At 36.5% G+C, this 25,965-nt stretch overlaps 2 protein-coding genes across 10 annotated transcripts in view; one reads left to right on the top strand and one right to left on the bottom strand.

The window, feature by feature from the left end:
* KIAA0825 (KIAA0825 ortholog) overlaps positions 1–11,160 on the bottom strand; it is a 252,870-nt gene extending 241,710 nt beyond the window's left edge. For 5 of the 7 annotated variants that reach the window (XR_011147825.1, XR_011147826.1, XR_011147827.1 and 2 more), the window contains exon 1: positions 11,073–11,160. The gene's annotated coding sequence lies outside the window, so the exon portion shown is untranslated. The remainder of the gene's footprint in view (positions 1–11,072) is intronic. The other 2 variants (XM_069002260.1, XM_069002264.1) reach the window with 1 other exon arrangement.
* The window catches only part of SLF1 (SMC5-SMC6 complex localization factor 1), a 34,667-nt gene continuing 19,612 nt past the window's right edge, over positions 10,911–25,965 (top strand). Inside the window, exons 1-9 of one of the 3 annotated variants that reach the window (XM_069002266.1) lie at positions 10,911–11,032; positions 11,773–11,886; positions 12,040–12,115; positions 14,416–14,659; positions 16,724–16,886; positions 19,828–19,959; positions 21,360–21,413; positions 24,863–25,021; positions 25,575–25,741. In XM_069002266.1, the coding sequence (XP_068858367.1) occupies positions 11,773–11,886; positions 12,040–12,115; positions 14,416–14,659; positions 16,724–16,886; positions 19,828–19,959; positions 21,360–21,413; positions 24,863–25,021; positions 25,575–25,741 (1,109 nt within the window). In that variant the 5' untranslated portion in view covers positions 10,911–11,032. Of the gene's footprint in view, positions 11,033–11,151; positions 11,270–11,772; positions 11,968–12,039; positions 12,116–14,415; positions 14,660–16,723; positions 16,887–19,827; positions 19,960–21,359; positions 21,414–24,862; positions 25,022–25,574; positions 25,742–25,965 lie in introns of those variants that run through there. The other 2 variants (XM_069002265.1, XM_069002268.1) reach the window with 2 other exon arrangements.

Raw genomic sequence — 25,965 nt, 5'->3', positions numbered from 1 at the left:
AAAAATAAAGGAATAGATACAGTGAAAGGAACTTCATTCTTATCAAAGACATCTTAAACAACACTTTTAAGCTCCAGCCTGAAGCTCCTTATCATAGGGCAACAAAGAGTCTCACAGCTGCCAGCTCATGAAAGAAACATCCTGTATTCATGGGGAAGTTCATTTACCTTTATACTGTTACTACATATGCCATGGAAATGCCACATAAGTATGATTCAAGAATACTCATAGATCATTCTAATACATTCAAGCCATTTTTTCTGGGAAGATGCTGTGTCAAGAATATTATTTCAAGATATGATAGAGGCAAGAGCACAAAAAGGGAGAGAATGAATCATTACTAAATGCATTCACACTGGGAAAAAGAAATAATTATTTGGAACCAGACCAGGTCATAAATTACTGTGCAAAAAAGAAAGACAATCAGCTGATTTGTGATGCAGAAAGCGCTTCCTCCTCCCTATCTTAAAAAACCTACTATAAAATTTATATTAGATTCTCTAGTGCCAAAACCACTTAGCCTTTGGTTTCATGATTAAGAGGGCAAATGTTCAGAAAGATCTTGTAATTGAGCACCACGCACTGTATTATTTCTTACATAATTACAAGACTTAAATGACTTGTACAACTGGCCAAGAAGTGGAACTACAGTGTAAATGATGTGCACTACTTGTCTATTACATCATAAAAAAAACTCAACTGAAAACTAAAAATCAAATTTTAGTTTTTTGAAAGAAGCCTACATTTCAAGTTTATAGAAAGACAGGAGGACATCACAAACTAATGGAGTAAAAATTTTTTCTCAGAGTCACACTAACATTTTAGCAAATTTCTTTTTTTTAATATTAATTTCAAAGAACTTCACAAATTTAAAAAAAATTAATAAGCCACATAAGATTCAAGTAGGAAATTTATATTACAATCAAATTTTTAAGCTTTAGCCTGTATCTTTTTGTAACTGCCTAAATCTACGTATAGTAATAACTTTAGCAGAATATCCTTCAGAAGAATGAGTTGTCATCAAATCTCTTTTTATATAAAAGTTCTACAGTGAACCTTAGAGTTTCAACTCTATTCCTTTAACCTGTAAGATAAATTATGCTTGCCATGACACATCCACCAGCAAGTGGTCCCAAACCAAGACTGCCTTCAGTGGTACATCACCATAAAGCAGTTTGAAGGACATTACAAGCAAAAACAAAATATCCAATGAGAAAAGTAATTAATGGCACATATTCTGAATACAGAAGAAAGTGTTCAAAGATAGAAAAGTGGGGTAGCATTTATTGAAATGACATTTTTCCTAAATAAGCTGGTAAAAAGTGACATCACAACACTCTTATGCTAATCTTTGGAGCTAAACATTACTCAAAACCTCTAAGTTTGTCCCAAGTGAATCAAAAGTCAATATCTTTGCAACTGTATATCACATGAGGGTATTTAACAAATAATTTGATTTTTAGTATTAAGGCAGACCGGAATGATTTTTCCATTTTTTTCCTCTATCACAGTGTGCACCAGGGATAAGTTTATTACCCTCTAAGCACAAAGTGGTCTGTATTCCTCACCATTCCCTATATTTATATCACCTCACATAATTTACATGCACCAAGTCAAATGGCATCTTAAGAATTTAAAACGTTGTAGACACTACTATTCTGATTTCAAACAATCTACTTATCCATACCAGTAGATGATTTAGCTCTCTAAGCCAGTTCTTCTCGGAATGATCACAACTTTTTATTCAAATTAGGTTTCTGTACTATCATGCACTAATGGCAACACAATAAAAAGAATGGTGAGAAATTGATTGACTGTACTGAGAAAAGAGATTCAGACAAGTTGAACGAGAGACCACATTTTTCTGACCCTTTTTTTCACAGGATCCTACCAACCTTCTGTACCAGCCACTTAGCCTGTGCAAGCCGATTTATCCCTATTTACCAGGCAGCTGTATGAGCACTGATAGTGGCATGGGGCTGAAGTGAGTGACTGGTGCAGGCCTGACAACTTGGCAGCAGTTACCAGTTTATGCTAGATTAAGTTGACAAAATGATGATGAAAATAATAGATTGCCTGCATTAGACTTACAAACCTTGAGAAATCATACAGAAGAACTGAAAGGACTGTGTTTACACATGCATGCTAAGATACCTGAACAGAAAGTTCTATTACATTTAACAGCAACAAGATGAGAAAGCATATGTAAGAAATAACAGAAATTATCCTGTTCACTTGCTTTTGTTTCACATATTTTAAGTAATTAAAAATCTTTTAACAAAGCCTTCTGCATACTCTCGGTTTAGGCAGCAGTGTTCAATAAAAAGAAAGTGGTTCTTTATGTGGAAGAGAATTAGGAATTTTCAATACTTTATGGGGTTTTAGCTCAAGTACTCCAGGACTAAAATTCCTGTAACTCATAAATTCCATAGGAAAATCAGCAAAGACAAAAGCAAAGGAAGTTTGAAAGAACAGCATGTAATTTTGACAACAGGATAGCCCTTGTTATTTGACCAATACCCCTACATCTGTGTTTTATATTAAAAACAAAGACAACAAAGCCTGTACTGTTTCCACTGCTTTTATTATTTTTCTGAAAACAGAGGATATGCAAAAAGGAAAAACCAAACACCACAAAAAACCTATATAAAAATGATGGTGAGGTTCTAACTCCAGCCCACAAAAGCCAAGAAATTTAAAGTTAGTCTGACATTCAATCCTTAAATCATGCAAGGGTGCTTCTTTTTTCAAAAAATGACAATGCAAGGTAATGACAAGTTGTCAGCCCTAACTTTGAATTGCCTGAAGTTTGTCATTTGGTGTTTGTGTCACAACCTTAATGTTATTTAAATGTAGTTTTTAGTATCTATTATTTAAAAAGGTCTACTTTATGACAGCAAAAAGCTTTGATGGAATAAACCTCAAAGTACACTGTAGTGCTGGTATGCCACTTCATTAGAAGTAGTGCATAAAACATATGCTGTTGACAAATCTAATTCATTAAAGTTGAGGTAGAAGCACTTTAAAGCAACTGGATGGCATCATTAGCTACAGTTCCTTTCATAAATTATTCTTCTTTTTTCTTTTGAATGATTTTGTCAGTGTTCCCTTTTCAGACCAGGAATGTTTTTGCCTTAAAGTTCAATACCTTCAACATGTTTGGACAAGTTAAATAAGCGGCTTATTTGCTAACACTGAAATTCTAAGCTGAATATTTCACCCATATTAACTGAAGAGGAATAAAATTAAGCAACAATGTGTAAGAGTTTCAGCCTTATCAAACATAAAATTTTAAAATTAAGAGAAGCAGAGATTACACAGTACAACAGAGCAACACTCTGGAAGCATTTTGCATTGTTATTGAGATAACTTGGAATTGATATTGAATTCTGCAAGAGAGAAGATTAGGCACATCACAGAGCTGATGGCTATGATGACATATTTAGTTATAAAAGGAAGTTGCTAACTACATTACTTGGAGTTTTAGGTAAAGATCAATATCGGTACAGGAACAAAAAACTACAGTAAGGTCCATAAATGAAGCCGAGCTGGTATTTGTAGCATGGCCCATCAGAGCAACCTTCCAACAGCAAAAACACATAACTAGTCAAAACCTAATCAAATTCTATCTCAGAATATTGTTGCCTGTGAGAACATTTAAATTCTTATCTTCAGATCAGAAAGAATTAAGTCCTATTACTGAAGTCTTTAAAAACCAAACCACAGTGCAAGAAACTTCACTGAATAACTAAAGAATGAAGTGAAAAAGGACACTTTTGAGGACTAAATATACACAGCTTATAATTAAAGTCCATTAATAGCATATACAAAGAAATTCTAAACTACATTGTATACACAGAAACTGAAAACTAAAAAAAAAAATCAAAGTTTCTTATTTAACAATTCTTTACGTAACATAATTTTCCTTTTAATTCCTTATAAAGTGACCTAAATCTATTCACTGAAATAAAAAAAAACAAAACAACCAAACCCATGGAAATTTCTGCATAGAATACATAATCCTACTTCACTATGTCAGTACCTTATACAAATATTTTCTAATTAATTATCTGGATTAGCAAAGAGTGCTGTCTTGCTCTAGGAAAGCCCATGAACAGCAGATTACACCATCCCATATATTTCAAGACAGATGCATGTACACATACACCTTTTTAACTAGATGAAGTTCCTCAGATTAATTCTACACTGTCTCCTGCAGAGACAAAATCATTCTAATATCATATTTACTGAGAAGATTTAAGACGTGGATATGTTACTCTGAAAAGTAACTTAAATATGGAAACACTTCCAAATATAATTCATTCAGGCCTATTTTATACCTCCAAAAATTGCAGCAAATCAGTATCTGGAAGCATCTTTCAAACCAGACAGATTAATTTACTGTAAAAGTTCTTTGAGAGATGACATACTGTCCACTTCTAGTCTCCTGTGCTTGAACACACAAATTTCCTTCTAAAGGTGTGCAAATGCTCTGCTCAATATGCCTGATTAAGTCGTCCTGCCAACTATGCCAATTATAGCAGTGTGGCAGAGAGAAGACTCAGTCAGGCACAAGAAATATGACAGGGATTATGTGGATGACTATGATTAGAATTAAAGCTAATAGAGTATCTAAATATTGTTAATGCAGTATATAAGTGGGTCTAAAGGGTTATTATAGCAAAGGCTCAGCTAGAAACATACAGGTTTACAGTCTTTGGCCTTACAGAATGCTCAATTACAAAACAACAAACTACCTATGGAACTACTGTAGGATTTTATCTGTGTATGTGACCGGATCTTACTGCTTTTTCATTCAAACCTCCAAAAGGTTTTTTCCCTGCCTTTGGGTTGGATGTACCCTGCAGGCATCCCTGCTGGGGGGTAGGGGGAGGTGTTTCACCCAGAAGCTACCTGCAAGCTCGGGAGACCAGTTTGCCCAGTCTCCAGCAACATTTTATACCCTTTTGCCGGTCAAGGTGCACCAAAGTCAATTTCCCATCTCTGGAGTACATCAATTATGCAACCAACCAGACAGTTCCTCCTGCAATTCTCAACTGATGTTCTTACCTTAGGACAATTCCAACTGGGTGTTTTCATCTTAGGACAAATCAAACTGTCTGTCAGAGACTATCAAAAGGGAGGAGGTATGTGTGTTGGAGGCGGTTTTTGCTGCACACAAAAACCTGGCTATCTTTTGTCACATCACATTTACCACATTAGTCAGCATTTACGATTTACCTCAGAAGATTAATATCATGTATCTCCAATATGCTACACATAAAATTCTCCTAATTAGTCTCCCCATTTATCCTCATCCTGCTCTTTTTCCATTTTGTTCCTCTCCTGCCATATTGTCTTTACATGTATGTGGAACAGCCATCTACATTTATGCTTTGCACCACCAAAACATGGGAAGAGTTACCTGCAGATGGACAAGGAAGATCTGCAAGATCTGCTGATAACAGGTGTTCCATCTTAAGGGACAATTAAACCTCTATGATCCTCTGTTAACCACTCAAACTTCTACTCAGCCCTGGGGAGACCCTACCTGGGGCACTGCATCCAGCTCTGGGACCCCCAACACAAGAAGGACATGGATCTGTTTGAACAAGTCCAGAGGAGGGTGACAAAGATGATCACAGTGCTGAAGTACCTCTGCTATGAAGACAGACTTAGAGAGGTGGGGCTGTTGAGTGTGGGGATGAGAAGCCTCTGGAGAAACCTAAATGAAGTCTTTCAATACTTAAAAGGGAGCTTGTAGTGAGTTGAAACTAGATATCTTTAAGGTCTTTTCTAACCCATCCCATTCTATGAACCTCACCTTAAGTAGCAAATCGATGTCTGATACCCATATGTCACAATTTTATATTCCAGTTACATACTGATAAAAAACCAGAACTGTAATATTCTATAGGGTATTTTGATACTTTCTTGCTCTTGTTGCATCTTCATTATCTACTCTATAATAATTCATGCCATACTTTCTCCTAACTTCTTTTTTCCTTCTTCCATCCACAACCACTTCTACCTTTTCCCTCTATACTGACGTCAAGTACAGTGAACTGCAGAGAAGGTAGAAAGTGTAATGTAACACATTACTCCACTGGCTATATCATGTCTAACTTGATTTTCTAATGTCTGTGAGCCAGGGTTCATGTTTATCTGCATTCTGGGCATGCTGTTGGCAGTAGCCTAGTCAGAAATAAAACTGGGTGGAGAGAGGTGTTATTGCAAAGAAGAAACCATTCTGGAATATTCATAGTATACATAGATTATATTTAACAATATTGAACTATTAAGAAAAATTTACACTATTTTTGAGCATTACCTACATTTACCATTTTAAGTGCAGTTACTCAGAGAAGCACAAAATACCAAAAGACAAAGAAAATGCATTTTACAACCCAAAAACCAAGTAATCAGCAAACACAATGTGAATGAGCTTACAGGCATTCTCAAAAAAAAAAGAGAAAAAAAAGAAGGTGAAAGGACTTCGATGAATGAAAAATTGCTGATCACATCAGAATAGATCTCCTATGCAGGAAAAAATATTAGAAGGTCAGTTGGGGAACTAGGTCAATTAAGTATTCCAGGCAGGTATATAGCGCATTTAGGACGGGGCAGAAGAGCAGTAATATGATTAGGAAGGTCTAAGAAGCAGCAACAGACTAACTCATGTCAGAAAAAGAAAAGAAACTTGAACTTTATGTGGTAGGAAAGTTAAGTATTAAATGTAAAATAAAACCATTCCATACCTATATTTTAAAAGAAACAAACAATCAAAACCTACGTCCAAGACATGAGAGACTGAAAGCACACTACTAAAATACAGTTCACTAATTCATTACTGAGTGAACTAATAGACATGAAGAATATAGCATTGCCTCATGTACAGAAGAGTTACTGAACAAGATGCTGAACACTATTCTGTGCTCTCTACATTTGTCCATCGACATTGATTCACTGACCTACATTAACAGAATGTGAACTGGCAGAAAGGCAGATGAATGCAAGGGGATGAGAAGACAGGCTGAGCTTGTAATAGTCATTAAAATAAATGTTCTTTGGAGCAAAAATGGTTACATGAATGAAACATGAATGATACATCCTGAGAAGAACACGAAGATGTTTTTAAAAATAAGTATGAAGTTATGATAACTGAGAGTTTATATAATCAGTAAGGCTTGAAGAAAAGCAGCAATTTTCACAATGCTTGTTCTGCCTTTCCTTTATTCACTAGCTCATGAAAGAAACTACAGATATGTTTATAGAAAGATTATTACTATTAAGAAGCTCCTGTAGTTCCTGTGGATTTACATCGTATTATTTCTAATCCTTGTAATCCCTTATCACTACAGAAGAAAATTTAAATTCCTTCAGTTTCAATAAAACCAGAAAGTGTTTCATAATGAAGAAAAAATTGACTTTAAGTGGCATAAAGTTAGATTTTTATCCACACGAAGGCAGTGTGGAGACACTTCATACTGTTTTAGATTTTATGACTGATTTTTCAGTGTAGTTTCAGGACTGGTTTTTTTTTTACAAATATGTGATAACTAAATATTTGCCTATTGCATTGGGAGTTATCATTTAAAAAGTATACATGTTATGTTGAGACAGAAGAAAAATACTCCAATGGATTATTTCAGTTAATCAGTCAACTGATAATCTTGTTTGCATGATGGCAAGTATTTTAAGCACATACTACAAAATATATTCCACTAGATAAAAAATTCTGTCAGATTATACTTCACAATGGAAAAGATGCTTTTGCATGGACTTTATTACTATCAATATATGCAAGTAATTACACAAAATTTTCAAAATAGGAAGGCAAAACACTTATGAGGGACAAAACATACACATACAAAAAGAACAAACAGAAAAAGAAACCCTAACTTGCAAAGTTAAAGAAAAAGTGGCAGAGGCTTTGAGATACAGACTGAGATTTATGGACAAGGATCAACAGTGATAACACAGAAAGCGGCAGCACCAATAAGGCCTGAAGAAAGATAACTGTGTGAAGTAAAACAGCTACCTGTGGGAAATGCAAGAAGTGAAATTTCAAGGCAGAAGACATGGCAGTAATATTAATATGCATAGAACATAAAGGAAATAAAAAGTGTAAGGTAGAAAACTAGAAGAGTGTCACAAAAATTAAAATTCTCTTTTTTTCATTCTAGGAAATAAAATTGAGAAAAGAGATCTGACAGAGATGGACACCTGATACACTGTAAATAAAATCTTTCTGTGATAGAGGAAAAGGAATATTTCTCTGATCTTGGCTTCTTAATGAACTGGACATGAGAGCTGTACAGCCATTCTTGATAGTTCTTAAAATGCAATTACAAGTTTTAGAAGTTAAATACCATGTGTGTAGCACTGAAAATCACTTCTTAATTTTTATAAAAGACGTCACACGTACTGTACAAGAGAATGGGTAATAGTGGATACTATCTAAAATCCAGAGAGAATCTGCTTAAATATAATTTATCATACTGAGCAACTGAACTATATATTTGACAAATATGTTAAAAGAATAAAGAAACACAGAGGAACTTAAAAATACATCCGTTAAAAAGCCTGCTCCCTATGAGACCTATGAGACATAAGAAATACTTAGCTACCACAATGAGATCACAACAAGGATGGAAAGAAAGAAAATATTTAAGGCTTTTAATGAACCAAATAATAGAATCAGAGAGTAAGTGAAATCCAAACTTAGCAGGTATCACTGAAATAATGGTTACAAAACTTAATTTCTTAAAGCTACATATTGGTAACAATGTATTTTAAAGAAAAAATAGATACGAAATGTTTGAGATCTCAGTTATTTTGATTCCACACTATTTTATGTGCCAGAGACATGGGAAAAAAAGTTAATTCTTAAAGATAAGAAATGGTCATCATATAAGTATGAATTATAGAATCAAGAATATCCTGAGCTGGAAGGGACCACAAAGATCATTGAAGTCAAACTCCTGGGCCTGCACAAGAGTCACACCACTTCTTGAATTCTGGCAGGCGTTGGGCTGTGAGCACTTCCCTGGGGAGCCTGTTCCGGTGCCGAACAACCCCCTGGGTGAAGAACCTTAATCTAATCTAAATCTCCCCTGACACAGCTTCACAGCTTTTTATACAATTCCTTCACTAGGAGTTAGTTTACAGTATCATATGCTGAAGACCTCTCCAGCCTATTAAGAGTCCTGTGACACAAAACTGCTGTTAGTTTTCAGTTAGGTAATCAACAGTAGCTACTCCTAGTTAGTAAGAATTAAACTGTTAAAAGTAAAGTAAAAGTTTACAAGAGTTAAAATCAATACCTTTACAGTCCTGACAAATTAACAGTAAAAGTATAAAGGTGCAACAGGTACAAAATAGAAAATGCAACTAATCTTCATTGTCAATAGAGAAGTGCAAGCAATAAATGTAGTCTGAATATTATCTCTTAATATTTAAGATTTTTTTTAGTGTCATTTTTGTAAAAAGACTAGTGACAAAGGTTGTTGATGGTTATATCTTCATGCTTGCATGCAAAAATATAACTGCAATGTTAAGGAAACAAAAGATAGGAAAAACTTCAGTAGGCATTAGGGGTACCAGAATACTTTATAAACAGCAAGACAAGAGTCATCTGAGGCCTGGAACAATTGTTTTTCTGTTTTGGAATCTGGGAAACTCAGATTTAAACCAAGTGTCCAATCTACTGTCAGATTTTAGATGTCTGCAGCTATGTGGTTTCGGAGTTTCAGGAATACCTATGTTTTATAGCAGTGGTGAGCTCAAAGCATAGCTTCTATTGACCTAAGCTGCAGTGATAAAGACTCAGCACTTGTGAATTTTGTTGTACCTATCTCAATTTACAGGTCTTAAATATGAAAGAGCTACTTCAATGAGTACAGAGTGACTTGTCCACTGTCACATGAGATTTATATGGAAGGGGGGAAAGTACAATTCAGTTGTCTAAAGAGGCATTTCAGTCTTTTTCTTTTTTTCTTGAATGCATGTATTCTACTCCCAAACTGTAGAAAAACCGAATAAAAGTGTTCTACAAAGGTACTTCTGTTTGCTAGGAAGCACCAACAGATTTCTTGTGCACTATCTGTTCACTGAATTACACGACAGAAATAGTCAAAAGCCATCTCTCAAATACAGAAGGGACCAAAATAAACTGCAGGACACTGGAACAAAGTTTCACAAACAGCAAATCTTGGCATTTCTACATTTCTAAATTCTACACCGCTTGCTTGAGGTACAAGCTGAATATTATTTTGATCTCTTCATATTGCTTTGTAATTGAAAAAAAATCAAGCATTGACTCTCGTAACGAAAGTTTCTACCAACTTCATCAGAGGGGCAAGAATGCCTTCCCTTCATCAAAAGGGCAGAAAGCCCTCACCAAAAACATGTGGCTTCATTATCTGGCTGTAGCAGTATCTGCTCACCTGCCCTGTGAGGACCAGCCATCATGTGGCTTTGAAACTTCGAAAAGTTTCTCCAGTATACTGAGAAAATGGTACTGAAGGTCAGAAATCCCTGGTCTCTTTCCTGACTCTTACAGTCAGCCTGTTCTAGCTTGTCTATAGACCAACACACACCCCTGCCAGACCGCCTTTCACAATTTTAGTTCTGCCGAGCAACAGCGACGGTGATTCCCAGACTCCGAAACAGCGTCGTCGCGTTTTCCAGCTCGCCCTCCGCCACCCGCCCCCAGCCTGCCCCCGCCTCCCCGCGCCTCGAGGGGACCCCCTCCCCTCGCTCTAAGGGAGGACCGCCCCTTCCCGCTCCGCGCCGAACCCGGGCCTGGAGCGCTGCGCCGCCGGGGCCGCCTCAGAGGGATTTCGGCGCCGCCTTCCCGCTGCAGGTGCCAGCGCCCACGAGCGCCTCGGACCCCGGGGAGCCCGGGCACTGCGCAGCGCGCTGCCATGCCGCACAGGAGAGAAGGCGGCCGCGGGGAACGCCGGTGCTCCGCGGGCGGCCGCAGCGGACCCCAGCCGTGTCCCGCTCGGCGCCAAGGCCCGGCCGCACGGTAACGGGAAGGGAAGGGCAGCCCCACCGGGGCCACTTACCCGGCCGGGATCCCGCTGCGGCTCCTCGCCGGCAGCCCCGGCGACCGCGGAGCGTCAGTAACAACGTCCCGGAACGGCCGCTCCGCCACATCCGGGGGCGGGGCGGGGGAAGGCGGGAACACGCTGGGCTGCGGCGCCTGGCGGGCAGCGAGATGGGCCGGAGCGGAGCGGAGCACAGAACCGCACCGCACTGCACTGTAAGGCTCTGGCACAGCACCCGTTCCCATGGCCTCCGTACGGGAGCGCCGGAGGGCTCCCCGCCGCAGCCGGGGGGCTCGCTCTTCACCCCCTGAGCGGGACTGCCGCCAGCCTGCCGCGCCTCGATGGCGCATCGGGGCGGCGGGGTTCCCCCTGCGGGGCGATGGGAGGTCGGCCCGCACTTCCGACAGCGGAGCAGGGGTTCGAAGGACTGAACCTCCGGGCATTTGGGTGCGGAAAGGAGATGCCAGACCTGGGGGCTCGGCCCACTGCAGGCTGCAGTTTGAGGGTGTCAGGCTAGTCCGTTACCGCCTTTCAGGTGTCTTTGCTGCGGCAGGCAGTGAGAGCTAAAATGTGGTGTACCAGTATTCATTCCTTTTGGTGTGTTTTCCCGTTTTATTGGAAGAGAAGTAGTAAATACTAGTCAGGCCTTGCAAGCAACTTTTCATGGTGTATATTTTGTGAGTTAATGTTCCCTTTTGATTGTTCTCTCTTTCAACAGATGGAAAGTGGCAGCCAGAAAAGGATAATACAAATAACTGGATTTAAAAAACAAGAGAAGAAGGCACTGCTCAAATGTCTGTTCAAGCTGAACTGTGTTTTTATAGAGAGTAAGGTATTGTTCATTAAAAAACAGCGAAGAGGGTTTGAGCAGGAAGTAAAAATGCAAGCCTTAGAAGAAAGGATTGTGCAATAGGTTAGTTGTGTATAAATAGACAAAGAATTTAAATGTTTCCAGTGATACAAGTGTGTTGTTTTGTTTTGTTAGAAATACAGAAATTGTACACATCTTGTAGCAAAAAAGCTGTGCAAGAGTGAAAAGGTCTTAGCTGCCTGCGCTGCTGGTGAGTAAAAGATTTCTTGGTTAATTTCATAGCATCACAGCATAAGTCTGGAAAGGACCCTTGAAAGGGTTTTAGTTATCTGTTTTCATTTTGTGAATGAACGTCTCATGAACCCTCATTCTTCTTGTTCCATTAACCTTCATTTGTGACATAGTGTTATGATGAAGTGAAGTCCACTTTTTTTGTTTTGTTTTGTTTTTTTCCTACATGGTATTCCTGCTGTCTCCCTTTGTTGGATCTGCCTCTGCTCCCAAACAGAAAACTTTGTGTTATATTAGATAATGAAGTCATGCCCAAATTATTTGGGCGCTTAAAACAGGGCAGAGGGAGTATGAACACCTGTAGTCAGCATGGATTTTTGACAACAAATTCACATGGAACATTTGCTAGTAAAGGTCACTGTCTGTAAGTTCCTGTTTATGCAGCAAGAGAAAATTCCAAGCTCTTGCCATTCTGACACAAGCTTCTGGTCCTTCCTCTTTAACTAAGGCCTGATGCTGAAATCCCATACATAAGCAACTAAAATGCTTTTAGAATGAAAATTCTGTATTATAAGATTTCTTTATAGGCTGATTACCTGTCAGGATTCTGTGATGAGGTTTGAATTTGTTGTGGTTATGAGATATCACAATACCGTTTTTAAGCATGATCTTTATCTTCCCTATATCATATTATACCAAAGTGTTAAAGCAATTGTTAGGATGGATAATCTTAAATTAAGAGACAGTAGAAAAATGACTAAACATACATTTGGGTTTAAAGATATATGTAAATTCCTTGATGTCCTACCATATTAGGAAGCATTTTCAATCATCTCTTACTGCTAGAAAGTGGGGGGTATATGTACATATATTTTTTTTTTAATATGTGTGTGTGTATATATATGTATGTATGTATGATTCTTTGTACTATCATAAAATTCTGATTGCACTCCTAGCAAAAATTTGATAGACCAGAAGTTTCCATTGGGAAAAAATATTAAAATGCATATAGGTTTCTGGTATGGCACTTCATCGTAGGAATTTTAAACCTTTGAGTTAATGTTTTCTTACTTTTTGGAGTTTAAAATTTGGAGATGTTTTCTTGAACAGAGTGGAAATGGTACGTGTAGCATCTGTATGGCAACACAAAACTCTGTCATGTTTCTATAACTGCAAATCTTCCCCAATACCATCTAATACTTTTTAATCCAGAAGAAGTGCTACTTTTGCATAATCATTGCTCTTAGTCTTGATCGCAGAGAGTATATTCATTCCTGCTGTGTGGTTTTCCAAGTAATGAAGAAAGATCATGTTTAAACACATTTAGAACTCCACAGAGTTCAGCAGAAATACTGTCAAGGATGCCATTTGTCATGTACTTCCTAGCTGACAGAGGTTTTGAGATGGAAACTTTTCATGAAAGTGGTTTTAACATCCAGGTTGTGCACAGTATACCTTTTCCAGTCGTAAATCTACCGGTACCTATGCTAGGTTTTGTAGAAGTGCCATCTGTGCTCCTTCACTGAGACATTTTGTCAGTCAACCCTGCTGTTCTGTGAAACCAATTAGGTTCGCACAATTCAAGTCAATTTCTCTTACAGTGTCTTCTGTAGGTAGTGTTTCAATACAGGAGCAGGGTACTAACCACTGCTCTTGACCTGAACCTGTAAGAAGAGAGAGAGAGACAGAGAAAAGGGGAATATCATTACATACTATATCAAAAGCATACATGTGGAAGATGAAAGAGGAGAGGCAGAGGAGGTGGAGCCAAGGGATGAGAGAAAAGGATGTGAAAAGAAGAAAGGGGAAAGAAAAAAAGTCTAAAAGTGTGTCCCCCGAATATTGATATTCACTACACTAGCAGTATATGCTAGCTTATATGTTTAATGTGCAGTTCTTTAAAATCATAGGTAGTAAAGTAGTACAGTTGTATAAGTGTCAAATGGTATTAAAAATAAAGGGCTTAACAAGGTTCTGTGAAAGTCCTAAGAACAAAATCTGGGAAGCTGAAAAAATGTGTTTGAGATTTTTGAGGAGATAGACAAGTATTTTTATCTAGGAAGGGTAAAAAGATACTTCATCATTAAAAGAAAACAAAGCAATCATTTTCAATGGTATTGTGAGATTTTTGATTCTGAGATTTTTGAAGTCTGAAGTGGAGAACTCTTGTAATAGGAAGAAGTTTTTAAAATGGTACTTATAATTCCAGCTTTTATTTGCACAAGAAAGGTTTAAGTTAATTTTATATTAGTTCTTCAGTTGATTGCCATTTGTCTGCACAAAAAATCTTTTGCGGTTGACAGTTCATTTTCTTTTTAGGAAAGTGGGTACTAACTAAGGAGTACATAATTAATAGTGCTGAAAGTGGCAGATGGCTTGATGAAGCAACGTACGAATGGGGATATGAAATTGAAAGAGACACCCATTATTCACCTCAAATGCAATCTGCACCTAAAAGATGGCGTGAAGAACTGACAAACTCTAGTGCTCCAGGGGCCTTCCACAGATGGAAAGTTGTCCTCCTTGTTAAGAGAGGTGATAAACGAATGCCATGTATTAGAAGGTAGGAGTTCCATCTTAGTTAATTTGGTCCATAACAACCTCCAGCTATCCAAACTCTGAATTATTTTCATTAATATATTTCCATGCTTTACGATGACTTTAAATCTGTAACATTACTGCTTTTCTTGCCGTCTTTTAGTAAAGTGTTAAAAATAACATGCATATGTTTTTATCAAGTAAGCTGCTAACAGAAACTTCCTTCATGAGGCAAGATTTACAGTTTTTATTTTGTGTGGGTGTTAGATTTAAATAGTAGTTGGAACTGGATACTTTATTTCACTTGGCTGGATGATCTGACTGTCTTATGGATATTGGCTGCACTGTTACTGACCTGATCAGTCTTTGTGTCACATCTATGTAACAGATTCTTGTAGCTCTGAAGATGTAATTTGTACTACAACAGATGATTCTGGAATGTTGTAAATACATAGTTTAGAAGGGGAGGACAGAAATATGAAGGAAAATGAAGGAAAGAAGCAAGGAAGGAAAGAAAGAAAGATGAAACTAAAAGAAGCAAGGAAGGAAAGAAAGAAAGATAAAACTAAAGTACAAGAATTCTGAGAACTTATGTTCCTTTTCTATACTCTTCCTACACATTTGAATTCATTGCTTTAAATTCTACTCCTGAATTGAAAGCAGTGCATATTTAAGTACTGCTTGCATCTGGTACAGTAAAAGGAACATCTCCTGACACTCTTTCAGAGCTTCCCATTTATTCAGATACTGTCCAGCTCTCTATTGAGATCCCAGTTAGTTAGGACTGCTCAGGTCACACATGCACAGCCAAGAAGGGAGGTGCATTTTTTCTGGTGGATCATAGTACAGGGCTGTGTGCTACATCACAGAATGTATCTCTGTCTGTATTTCATAAGGAAGGGGGGAGGTAATTAAAATTGCTATCTTCTGATTTTTGCCAACTGAAAATATTTTAAGTATGCTTATTTTGGCTGAGTGGGAGAGCTTACTGTGTCCTGCTATGCTTGTGAAAAATGTTGTTTCTTTTTCCATGAAAACTGCTTATGTAGATGTTCATGATAACACTGTTGAAATGCTGTCTCGCACAATGCTGTCTGTTTCTATTTCTTGCAATAGAAATAACCTTTAACAGGAACAACATCAGTGAGACAGGTGAACAAGTTTTGTGGAAGATGTTTTTTTCCAGACTGTTTCCCATGCATTCAACATGGGGATCCTTTTAGTCAGTCATAAAACACCAACAGGTAGATATTTTTTGTCTTCAGCAAGTTACTGTTTTCAGTCATAAAGGACTCTATAGCTTTTGGGAAAGCCTATTTTCTAATATTTAACAACACTTTGCCTTTTATCCCCTTTCTATGCTCTTCCTGCCTTTAGTGCCTAGCTGTTGGATGGGTAAGTGTGTGAGAGCAGCACCATTTTCTTTTTATATATCTGGATTATGAAAAATAGAACGCATATCCAGAATGTAATGAGATCTTATTTTTCCACCTTTTGTTTTTTCTGGCATTTTTCCTAAAAGATAGGAGCACTTGCAGCTGTACAGGTCTGGAAATTGTCCCTGGAGAAACTGTTATGTGTAACAGTGCCCCAATGACAAACAAATCTCTTTTCTGTATATGATACTGGACAGCACCAATGCTGTAAATGTATATTTGCATTATGAAAACATCATACTACATTTCAGAAAAGCAGTGTGCCATTTTTTGTTATCTGCTTAATTTATAGGAAAACTTCACTGAAAAATCATCATTTTGGGGTAGACAATGCAATAAATTATAGCTGCTGTCATCAAATTTGATACTTGAAAAGGTACACAGGTGAAACTTTCAGATATATTGGAGGTGTACATTGATTTTAACTAGTACTGTTAAATTTTGAAGAGAAGGATGTTTTATTAAATGGGTTCTTTCATTTTCTGAAGGCTATTAAGTTCCCTTTTATCTTTCTAATGAAGTTTGTGCTGTGTCATACATCTAGAAGACTTATTCAGTTGCACTTGCATGCTTGTAGTTTGTGAATGTTATTGTAGCTTTAGGCAGCGTTAATATAATGTAGTAAATACATCTTTCTAAATACATTTATTTAGAGTTCTTAGAGCTGGAAAGGCAACCATATGTTCATCTAAAAATGCAGAGCACAATATAACTCATGTATTCATCGGTGGTAAAATTTCTCCTCTACAAAACAAAAAGTGCCTCTCTGAAGCTCAACACTACTCCTTGCAATATATAGGACGTTACCTTTTTGAAGTAAGTAAACTAATTTATTTATTTATTACTGTAAATAATGCAGTGTTAATGATGGGGGGGAATATAATCAGCCTGAATGTTTTGTAGTTTGATTAAAGGTAAAACAACTGTCTGATTCTGGGACCATGTATCCAATAGATAGGAAGGCTTGTGGATGTTTACAAATACAAAGGGAGGATGCAAAGTAGGCAGAGCCAGGCTATTGCCTGTGGTGCCCAGTTACAGGAAAACGAGTACAAATGGAAAGTCAGGAACAACTTGGGTTTTTTTGCTGTGAGGTTGATGGAACACAATAACAGGTTGTCTGAAGAGGCTGTAGTCTCCAGATACCATCTGCACATGGTCCTGTGCTAGTGCAGAATTCACTAGAACCAGAATTTTGTGTTACTATTTCCCTTAAGAGAGATGCCCCATGTTTCATAGCTGTTTGCTTACCAGATGCACTGTTCAGAAATTCTTAGTATTTTGATCTGGAACTACGCAAAGCCCTCAGAATATTCATGTAGTGTGGTAGTTCCGCAGACTCTAGGATGGCTTTAATCAACTGCTGATTGAAACTACTACCTTTGCAAGCAAGTGGGAGCTAAAACGGTGTTAGAATTTGCAAATCCTTTGGACTCTTCTGATCAAAGCACTTTGCTCTCCCTGTAGTAAAAGTGTTACAGAAGGGTGAGAAGAAGGTTAAAAGGTCTTAATGTTTACATCCTGAATAAAACATATCAGTGTGGGCTCTTACTCTAGTGCTTACTCTTAATGAAATGTGTTCAGGGAAGTTGCTCTCATTTAAACCTTTCAGCTAAGATAGACATTTACATTTAATAGATTAATGAATGTAAAGTTTTTATGGCTACCTCACTTTTATTGATCTCTATCAAAATCATGTGTTTCTTGCTATGCACCCTGAATTTCTCTCAGGTGTGATAACAGCTTTCCATCTTAACGAGTCCATTAACTTGCACATACCTTTTTTTGCTTAGATTTCGTTGAAGTAACTCACCTCAGAGATCAAGAGAACATTAGCTTTCTGTTTAAATGAATCTGAAGAACTCAGGAAACTGCCAAGGCTCCTAGTCTCTTAAAAGGAAAAGAATAAAATAGGCAATCAAATCATAGCACTTGTCCAAATATATTAGGCTTTATCAAAGAATGTTATGGACATGCTCTTTTCTCTTTGTCCCAGAAGTACTTGGTGTATAAGTCATTAGATTGTTCCAACTTCATAAATTTGTAGTCGTGCTATATGACTGCTACTTCTAGCAAATACAAATCTTCTTCCTCCCCTAAACATCCATTTATGTGTCTAGATGATGGATTTAGCAAAATAGCATTGTATTCTTTTCAGGGCAGCTGAAACTCCACTGATGTTCAAAGCATTCTTGGTGTCATTTCTTTTTTTTTTAATTTTTTTACTATGTTTTGCTTCATGTTTATATTTTGGTATCTGTTCTTATTATCTCAGCCTTTTAAGTCTACTTTTAGAATACTCTCTGGGATTGTCATTGATTTGATTTATAAGGCATCAAATGTATTGGTTCAGGATATTAAAACGCATGTATGATTTTAGGAAGCTAGTCTCATACTTAAACAGCGACTCTAAAAGCTTTGTCGGATGCATGCTGGAGTTCATAAATTTTTGCCAAGATTGTACTATAAATTTTTCCAATATGAGTATTTTAATGAGCATATTGAAACTAATGTGCATGAAGGGCCATAAGAAGTAAAGACTAGTTAATGCATTAGACTTCAATTATCCATGGCTCATCAAAAACTTTTTAGAACTCTATTCTAGTTACCAAAACCATTCTCTTTTGAAATGTGCAAAAAAATTTTGTTTTCAGTATTTGTTTAGAAATACAGTTGTGCACATGCCAAATATGTTTGTTTTGAATGATAAATTTAAGGAAAAATCAGAAAATAGGATGAGACATGTAACTTTTGGAACTTTATCTTGAAAGCATAAAAGTATAAACTTCTTGCACCTTGTCATTGTGTGCACTACTGTGTTTTTTGCCTACTGTTATGTCCCAGACTTGATTCACCCATCAGATTGAGGTGTTTGAATTATTAGGCAAATTATGCCAAGTCTGCCACACCTGCTCACAATAAAATATGGCCAAGGGAATACTTCACCTGTCTCTATCTGATGATTCTTAGCTCATCACACTGCAGGAGGAGTCTGTGGTTACCCATGTATTTACCTTACACAAAGATGGTGTTTTATTCTTAACCTGTGTAGCTTTGATGAAAAGCATGCATTGAAACTCTTACTGAAATGTATTGTTCTCAATCCATGAAGTAAATTTAAAATATTTTTTGTAGTTCTTTTTTTGCAAGCAAAAATTGTTCTGTGGTGTTACTGAGAGTCTTTTCAGAATGAGTTCAAAACCAACTTGAGAAATGCTTCCTCATCTTCCTCATTCCCTGTGCTGAAGAAGTAGTTAAAAATGATAGGTGGACTCAGAGAACTAATTACTAGACAAACAGACAAAAATATCAAAGAAAAAAAGACAGAAAAACCTATTACATTTTAAATTACTAAATTGTTTCATGTTTGTAGGCTAGAACTGAAAAGATTTCATTGTAGTGGTCTATATAAAATGAATAGACAAATTGTGGAAGAGATTCTCTCAGAGGGAGAATCTGTTATGGAAGAACAGTCCTTGTTTCAGCCACAGGGATTGTGACTTGACTTGAAGTGAGTTAGGTAAAATAAATATGGGGAAACTTGCCTTGATCATTCCTGTGCTTATAGCTTCCTACAACATTCATGGTTTTCCAAACCAGCATCTCTTTATCTTACATGTGATGTAGACCTTTACACAATTACATAAACATACATCGGCACATATGGTTTGCAATACAATATATAGAAAGACCTAGCACATAAAAATTGGTTAGACCATTAGGTTTGAAACAAAGAAATTTTTTTTTTGGTCTGCAGAATGAAATACAAAGTCCTGAAGATACACAGATTAACCGCGTCCTGGCTGCAGAAGAAACAGATCAAGTCTTGTCTGAAATGCAACTTGCTAAAATAAAAAATGCTATTATTAAGCATATGTATTTTACTGCGGTAAGTAACAATTAATGCTTTCTTAGCACTACATTAGATATTTTATATACATATAATTATATATTTTTCTATTATATGAATTATATTAAAAGATATATTATTGACTATATCTTTCATTATAGTATTGAGCTAATAAGGCAGATATATTAGATACTGCCTTTTAACCTGCAGTGTTTAATAATCCCATATTTACTACATCTACCATTAGTTAAAATATAACTTAGTAATAGCAATTCATTGGCATGGGTGTGCAGAAGACAAGCTGAAAACCTTGGTGTAATAGATGAGGTAAATAGTAGTAAATATTGTTCAACAAAATGTCTTTGAATTACAGTCTTTCTGTGATTTTCCTGTTATCTAGCTAACTTACATGAAGACATTTTTGAAAACAATCATACTGTAGAGCCAGTATTTTGTTGATTCACATGAATGTTTTTTATTACAAGTCAAAAGTAGAGCTAATGCACTCCTTTGGTTTTATGTTGTCACAGATCTAATCCTGATAAAATTGCTACATTAGTAGTTAACACCACTATTACAACTCTAGAAAAAGCAACTGAATACCTTGAGTTAGGATATATTATCTCTGTAAGTCACAGTGATGCAGATGATGGTGTCTAAGTATATTTGTAGGAGCTTGTTTACATGAAGCACTGTAAGTTCTTAGTAGCAAAAGAATTAAAAATTTTAAATCCTCAAGGTACACACAATGTTTAAACACGAGATTACAAATATAAGACTCATGCTGCTTAAATCTGTGCACCATTGAATGCTACATCTTTTATCAGTGACATTTTATCAAGGCTATATCCCCCAGACATTTAAGAAATAAATTTGTTGTTGACTTTTCATGTATATTACACACAGCAAGTGGTCTGGTTCAAACTATTATGTAGCAATGTGCAGATGGATTAACCCTTCAAAGATGGTCTCTCCTAAGGATATTTTAGTAATGTGTTTTAGTAAGATTGTAATACTAGGCAATAACTAAATATAGCTATAATAGTAATACATTTTTGCACCTACTGCCCTATCTTTGCATGCAAGGGGAACCCAGAGTTGGCATTTTGCCGCAGAAAAACATAAAACATTTAGGTTTTTTATGTCTAATCTAGAAACACTGTCCTTACAGAGCAACCACGTAACAACAGACAGAAAACAGCAGGGGAAAATGGGAAGGAAAATTTGCCCATATTTTATTCCTTTTAAGTCATTACTCCCCTATTTCATAATTTAACCATCCAAATATTAAAAAGACAAATATAAATAGACAAATCTAAATGCTATGTTGTGCTTGAACTACATTTAACAGAAGCTGTCATTTGGGAAGTTTTATGCACTATTTATTGAATATGTTGACTGGTATCCAGTGTGCAGGTTGACTTTATTCTGTTTTACAGACTATTAAGCATAGACTTGCTCAAACAGACCAGCTGAACAAATGCAATCCAGAGGTAAGAATTACTAAAAAAGAGGGCATGTTGCGCATACAGAATTTTATTATGAAGTTAGACAAACATACTTTAATTGCAAAATTAGCTATCAAAGAAACATTTTTAGATTTTGGGTATCCAAAACTCTAATAAAGTTTTTGAAGTGTTAAAAAGTATCATTGGGTCTTTAATGTTGTTTGTTCTTGCAATACTTTTAGTACTGTTCCTGTTATTGCAAAGAAACTGCTTAATCCTGCTAGGTAAGAGAACCTTACCTGTTAATGTTAGGGAAAAAAAAGCAATGATGTCCTGATGTGATTTAAAGCATCTTAATTACTCAAGCACTGTATTTATGCAGCAGCAATAAAGAGAAAGTGTACACAATTTTTAGCAGTGCTCACCTGCTTTTTCTAGTATGGACAATTCTTAGCTAGGGGTTATTTCACTGTAAAAAGAAACAGTACTTGTTCTTTCAGCACATGCCCGATACTTCATCATGTGGGTTTCCAGAGTCAGCTGAAGCACAGATTGCAAGTGGAACGCTTTATATTTTTCAGTCCTGTTTTTCTAGTCATTTTGACTTAATTTCTTTTTTTGTGCTATTTAATTTCTCTTTTTTATTTCTATTAAGCCCGATAAGTGCCATAAAACAGGTACAGGTCAGCAATAGGTTTTATTAAGTCTTTGTTATAAATACCTGACGTAAATTAATACTTAAATTTTCCCCTCTCTATCTATAATGTTAAGAATAAATCTTTCAACAGTGTTGAAACATTGCCTTTTTAGTACTCAAAGAGCATTTTATATAGTACCCATGAGCTACTAGTAGTGCACTTCATATGGTAACTTGCGTTACTTAAAAAGGGAAACACTTGAAGTATCAGTTAGCTTCCTGTATTTCTTGGTAACAAGATCTGGTATCTTCATGAGCCATACTACATAAATAGTTACTTGAAACCAGTTTTTATCTAATTTCTTTGTATTGACAATAAGGAAGGAAGAAGAAAAATATTTTTAAAACATAAGCAATAAAATAATTTTTGGTCCAACACCACCACTGATCTGCAAAGTGCTTTGTGTGTTTCTGTTCCTGAACAGGTTTGCGTTGAAATTTAATCTGAATGTATAATTTATTGAATTAATGGGATAAAAAATTTACCTTTCTTAACACGTGTAAAGCAAAATTGTTTTTCTCTACTCTTAAGAATAATATCATTTTTTGCTTGGAAATTTTAAGCCCAATTGTAATACTTCTCTTACTTTTCTGTCACTTACTTGTATTGCTTTTTGGAATATCCATTGCTAGCCTTTATATGAGATAGGACTTTTATAGTCAGTATATTTATGGCTCTTATAAGCAGCTCCAATAGACATTTCCAATAACACTAATGAAGTAAAATCAAACCTACAAACTATATTAACATGTTAGATCTACCTGTTACATTTTGTCGTCTCAGTTTGCATCTGCTAGGAAGGCTTAGATCAGCTAAGTGTTCTGTTCCATCATCATCCCAAAAATATTTATTTCTTTTTTTGTCAGCTTTTCTTCCACATCATGCAATGTAAAAGATGTATTGCGTGGACCTTCATATTTCATTTTTTTCTGCTCCAAGTGCTAATGATTGTACCAACAGTGCTTCACAAGAAACAGCTGATTCCTCATCAGTCAGAGTGCAAGCCAGTAAAGCTTTGGACAGCTTATTGAGTATTAAGTCTCTTCAATAACAGGTGTCTCCTGATACTGGCAAAAGTTTATTGCCTCAGTTTTGTATCATCCTTCTTTACTTCTTAGAAATGTGCTGAAAACCAGTCTCTAGTTTCTCCTTGACTTGAATGCTATGCAAGAGGTATCACAGTCTTCCCAAAACATCTTTGTTTTACTGTATTTTCAAAATAATGCATCAATGTTACTGTTTCTTTTAGTACAGAATTTTCAAAAAATAAAAGTTTCAGTCACAATATAAAAAGCTGGATGCTGGTGGGATCACCAGGTGAAGGTCAGTGGTAACATGCTTGTACATGCCCAATATACAGTCATTGTCTCACATCATAAATCCAGGCAGCAGAGTTGTTCTTCTTTGACTGTCATTAAACAGTTTAATTTCTAGATGTGCTGTTTGCATGTAATTAACATTACAAAAGTATGAATGCAAGCATTATTTCCAAAGGAAATTTCAGTGGAGATTTTAATAGTGCATATATGAATGAGAAGATTGAAATAAATATAAGTTACAAACACCAGATGCACAAAGACTTGATTAAAAGAAAATTGTCTACATGAGCAGCTTTATTTATTGTTAGTGTAACAATAGCAGTATATTCTGTAGATTTCAAATCCACAACTGGACTCAAAGTCTATGTTAATTTAAAATTTAAACTAATGTTAAAACAATTGGTAAGATGTTTGGATAATAGGAAAATTCTTCCCTGCAAAGGGTTGTCCAGCTCTGGAACAAGCTTTCCAGGGCAGTAGTGGAGTCACCATCCCTGGAGGGATTTAGAAGATGTGTAGAAGTGGCACTTAGGGACATGATTTAGTGATGGGCTTGGTAGTGCTTGTGCATTGGTTGGACTCAATGATATTAGAGTTCTTTCCCAACCTAAACAATTCTGTGATTCTATGTCTTGAGTAACTTTATCTAATGTACACTAAGAGATGGGATTTTTGGCAGAAATCGTAAAGTCTACAAGTTATCACGGACTACATGAACAATAAATTTATGCAACCATTTCATTTCCAGCAGTCCGATCAGTCGTCTTACTGACCCTGCTTCTCTCAGCTATGACTCCTTATGCCAAAATATGGAGAAATTTGAATTTACCAGAGCCTCAGGTTGTGTGGTCAGACAAAAAAACCTTTATTTTGAAAGGGAAGTTTTCTGGCAGAAGAAAGCCATGATTCATTTAGCAATACAGTTGTAACTGGCTTGTGCATCAGCTTTGGATTGAACCTGAACTAGAGGAAAGATGGAAATAGCCATGTAGCTGAGGCCTTCAATAGCTCACTAGTATCATTAGTTCGTGATCTTTGGGAAGCTGAAAGTACAGACAGTAAGAGGAAATTGCAGAGCAGATACAGCATCTCATGAAAACTATTGTTTTCATGCATTGCATCTGTCTGGGTTCTCTGAAAGCCTGTGAAGTTAAGAGTTTTGCTGTCATGAGCAGCAGAGAAAAAGAAGGAAGTCCTGTGCTATCGAGATCTTCTCGACTGGAAGGAATCCGTTCTCCTTGGAAATGAGAGTCCTTTTCCCCCTGCCCCTGGCAGTGATGTAAGGTGCTATAGAATAACATCCATGTCTTAGTCACACCCAGTCTGGCTACTGCAAAAATTAACTCTGTCCTGGCAGGAACCAGGATATATAATACCAACATTTTGCTTAGAGATTTCCTGTTAGTTAAGTTGGTTAGTTAAAGGGGTGTTTCAATTTAAGCTGTTATTTTTTTTTTCAATGGTATCTCATTTCTAGGTTAAAAGTCCTGACTGGTCCAGAGGCACTTGGTATATACTTCAAGGATTAGTGGAAGAGGACTTACTTCATGATGTAGTCACGGAACTTGCTGCAGGCCAAAAGTACCATACACCTCCTGTGCAACTTCTTCATTCTCTTCTAGAATATGTCCTATTGGTGAGAGACAAGGACTAAAGTATTACTAAAAATAAAAGCAATAAATGGAAGTATTATTATCTTTGCTTCTGACATTGTATTTAGTAGTTTTTAGTAATGCATTCACCCTTCTCTTTGTGTTCATCAGTGTGCTTGTGGAAAAAAAAAGGATTTAAAAAAGGGTTTTTCAGATCAGTATTTATTTGCAAGCCAAATGAATGTAGTGCTCTAAATATTGTGAAGGACTTGGCCACAAATGTTTTTTGTTAATTTTAGAAACAGCACTATGCTAGTATGCCATGGATAGAGAGATCAATTGAGAAGAAGGTTTGCTCTAAACAGTGGTGCATTCAACTGGAATATCACACTAGAGCAAGTTCTCTGTTTTCTCTTCTTTTTTTTTTTTTAAGCTATGAGTTTTTCTGCTTGGGGTTGTGCATTAAATTGCATGTTTACTTCAGTGATTAAGTTTGGTCACTTGGGATTGTAAAGATTAAAGAAAATAAATAAACGCTTAGTGTTTATAGATCTTTGGCTGGTGTGAAGCCAATAGTATTTTCTCATTTTATTACAGGGAAATGCCAATGCAATGTTTTTTGCCAAACTCTGTCATGTGTTGTACCTTGTTCTTCAACATGAACCTCCCTGGAAGTCCCAATCTATGTTAAAGTATTATTTGGATCTTCTTCAGTGTCCTATCTGTAAGAAAGGCACATGGTCGTTGATAGAGATGCTTGTAAGGTAAGATGGGTTAATGAGGTGCCGAATGCAATAATTATGTTACTCCAAACTCTGGGACAGCAGAGGAGAGTTGGCATTCTATTGCATCAAAGTCCTGTTTTCAATAGAACAAGTTACCTGTACATGCAAGTCTAGAATTTTAACAGATTTGGACATTTCACTTTATATTTCAAAACATGTCAGCTCACAGGTAGATGGAATTTTTTGACAGAAAAATAAGTATA

Source organism: Aphelocoma coerulescens, assembly GCF_041296385.1.
Source record: "Aphelocoma coerulescens isolate FSJ_1873_10779 chromosome Z unlocalized genomic scaffold, UR_Acoe_1.0 ChrZ, whole genome shotgun sequence".
In the NCBI taxonomy this organism is placed as follows: domain Eukaryota; kingdom Metazoa; phylum Chordata; class Aves; order Passeriformes; family Corvidae; genus Aphelocoma; species Aphelocoma coerulescens.
Note: the sequence above shows the minus strand (reverse complement) of the source record. Positions and strands in the feature narration are given on the sequence as shown.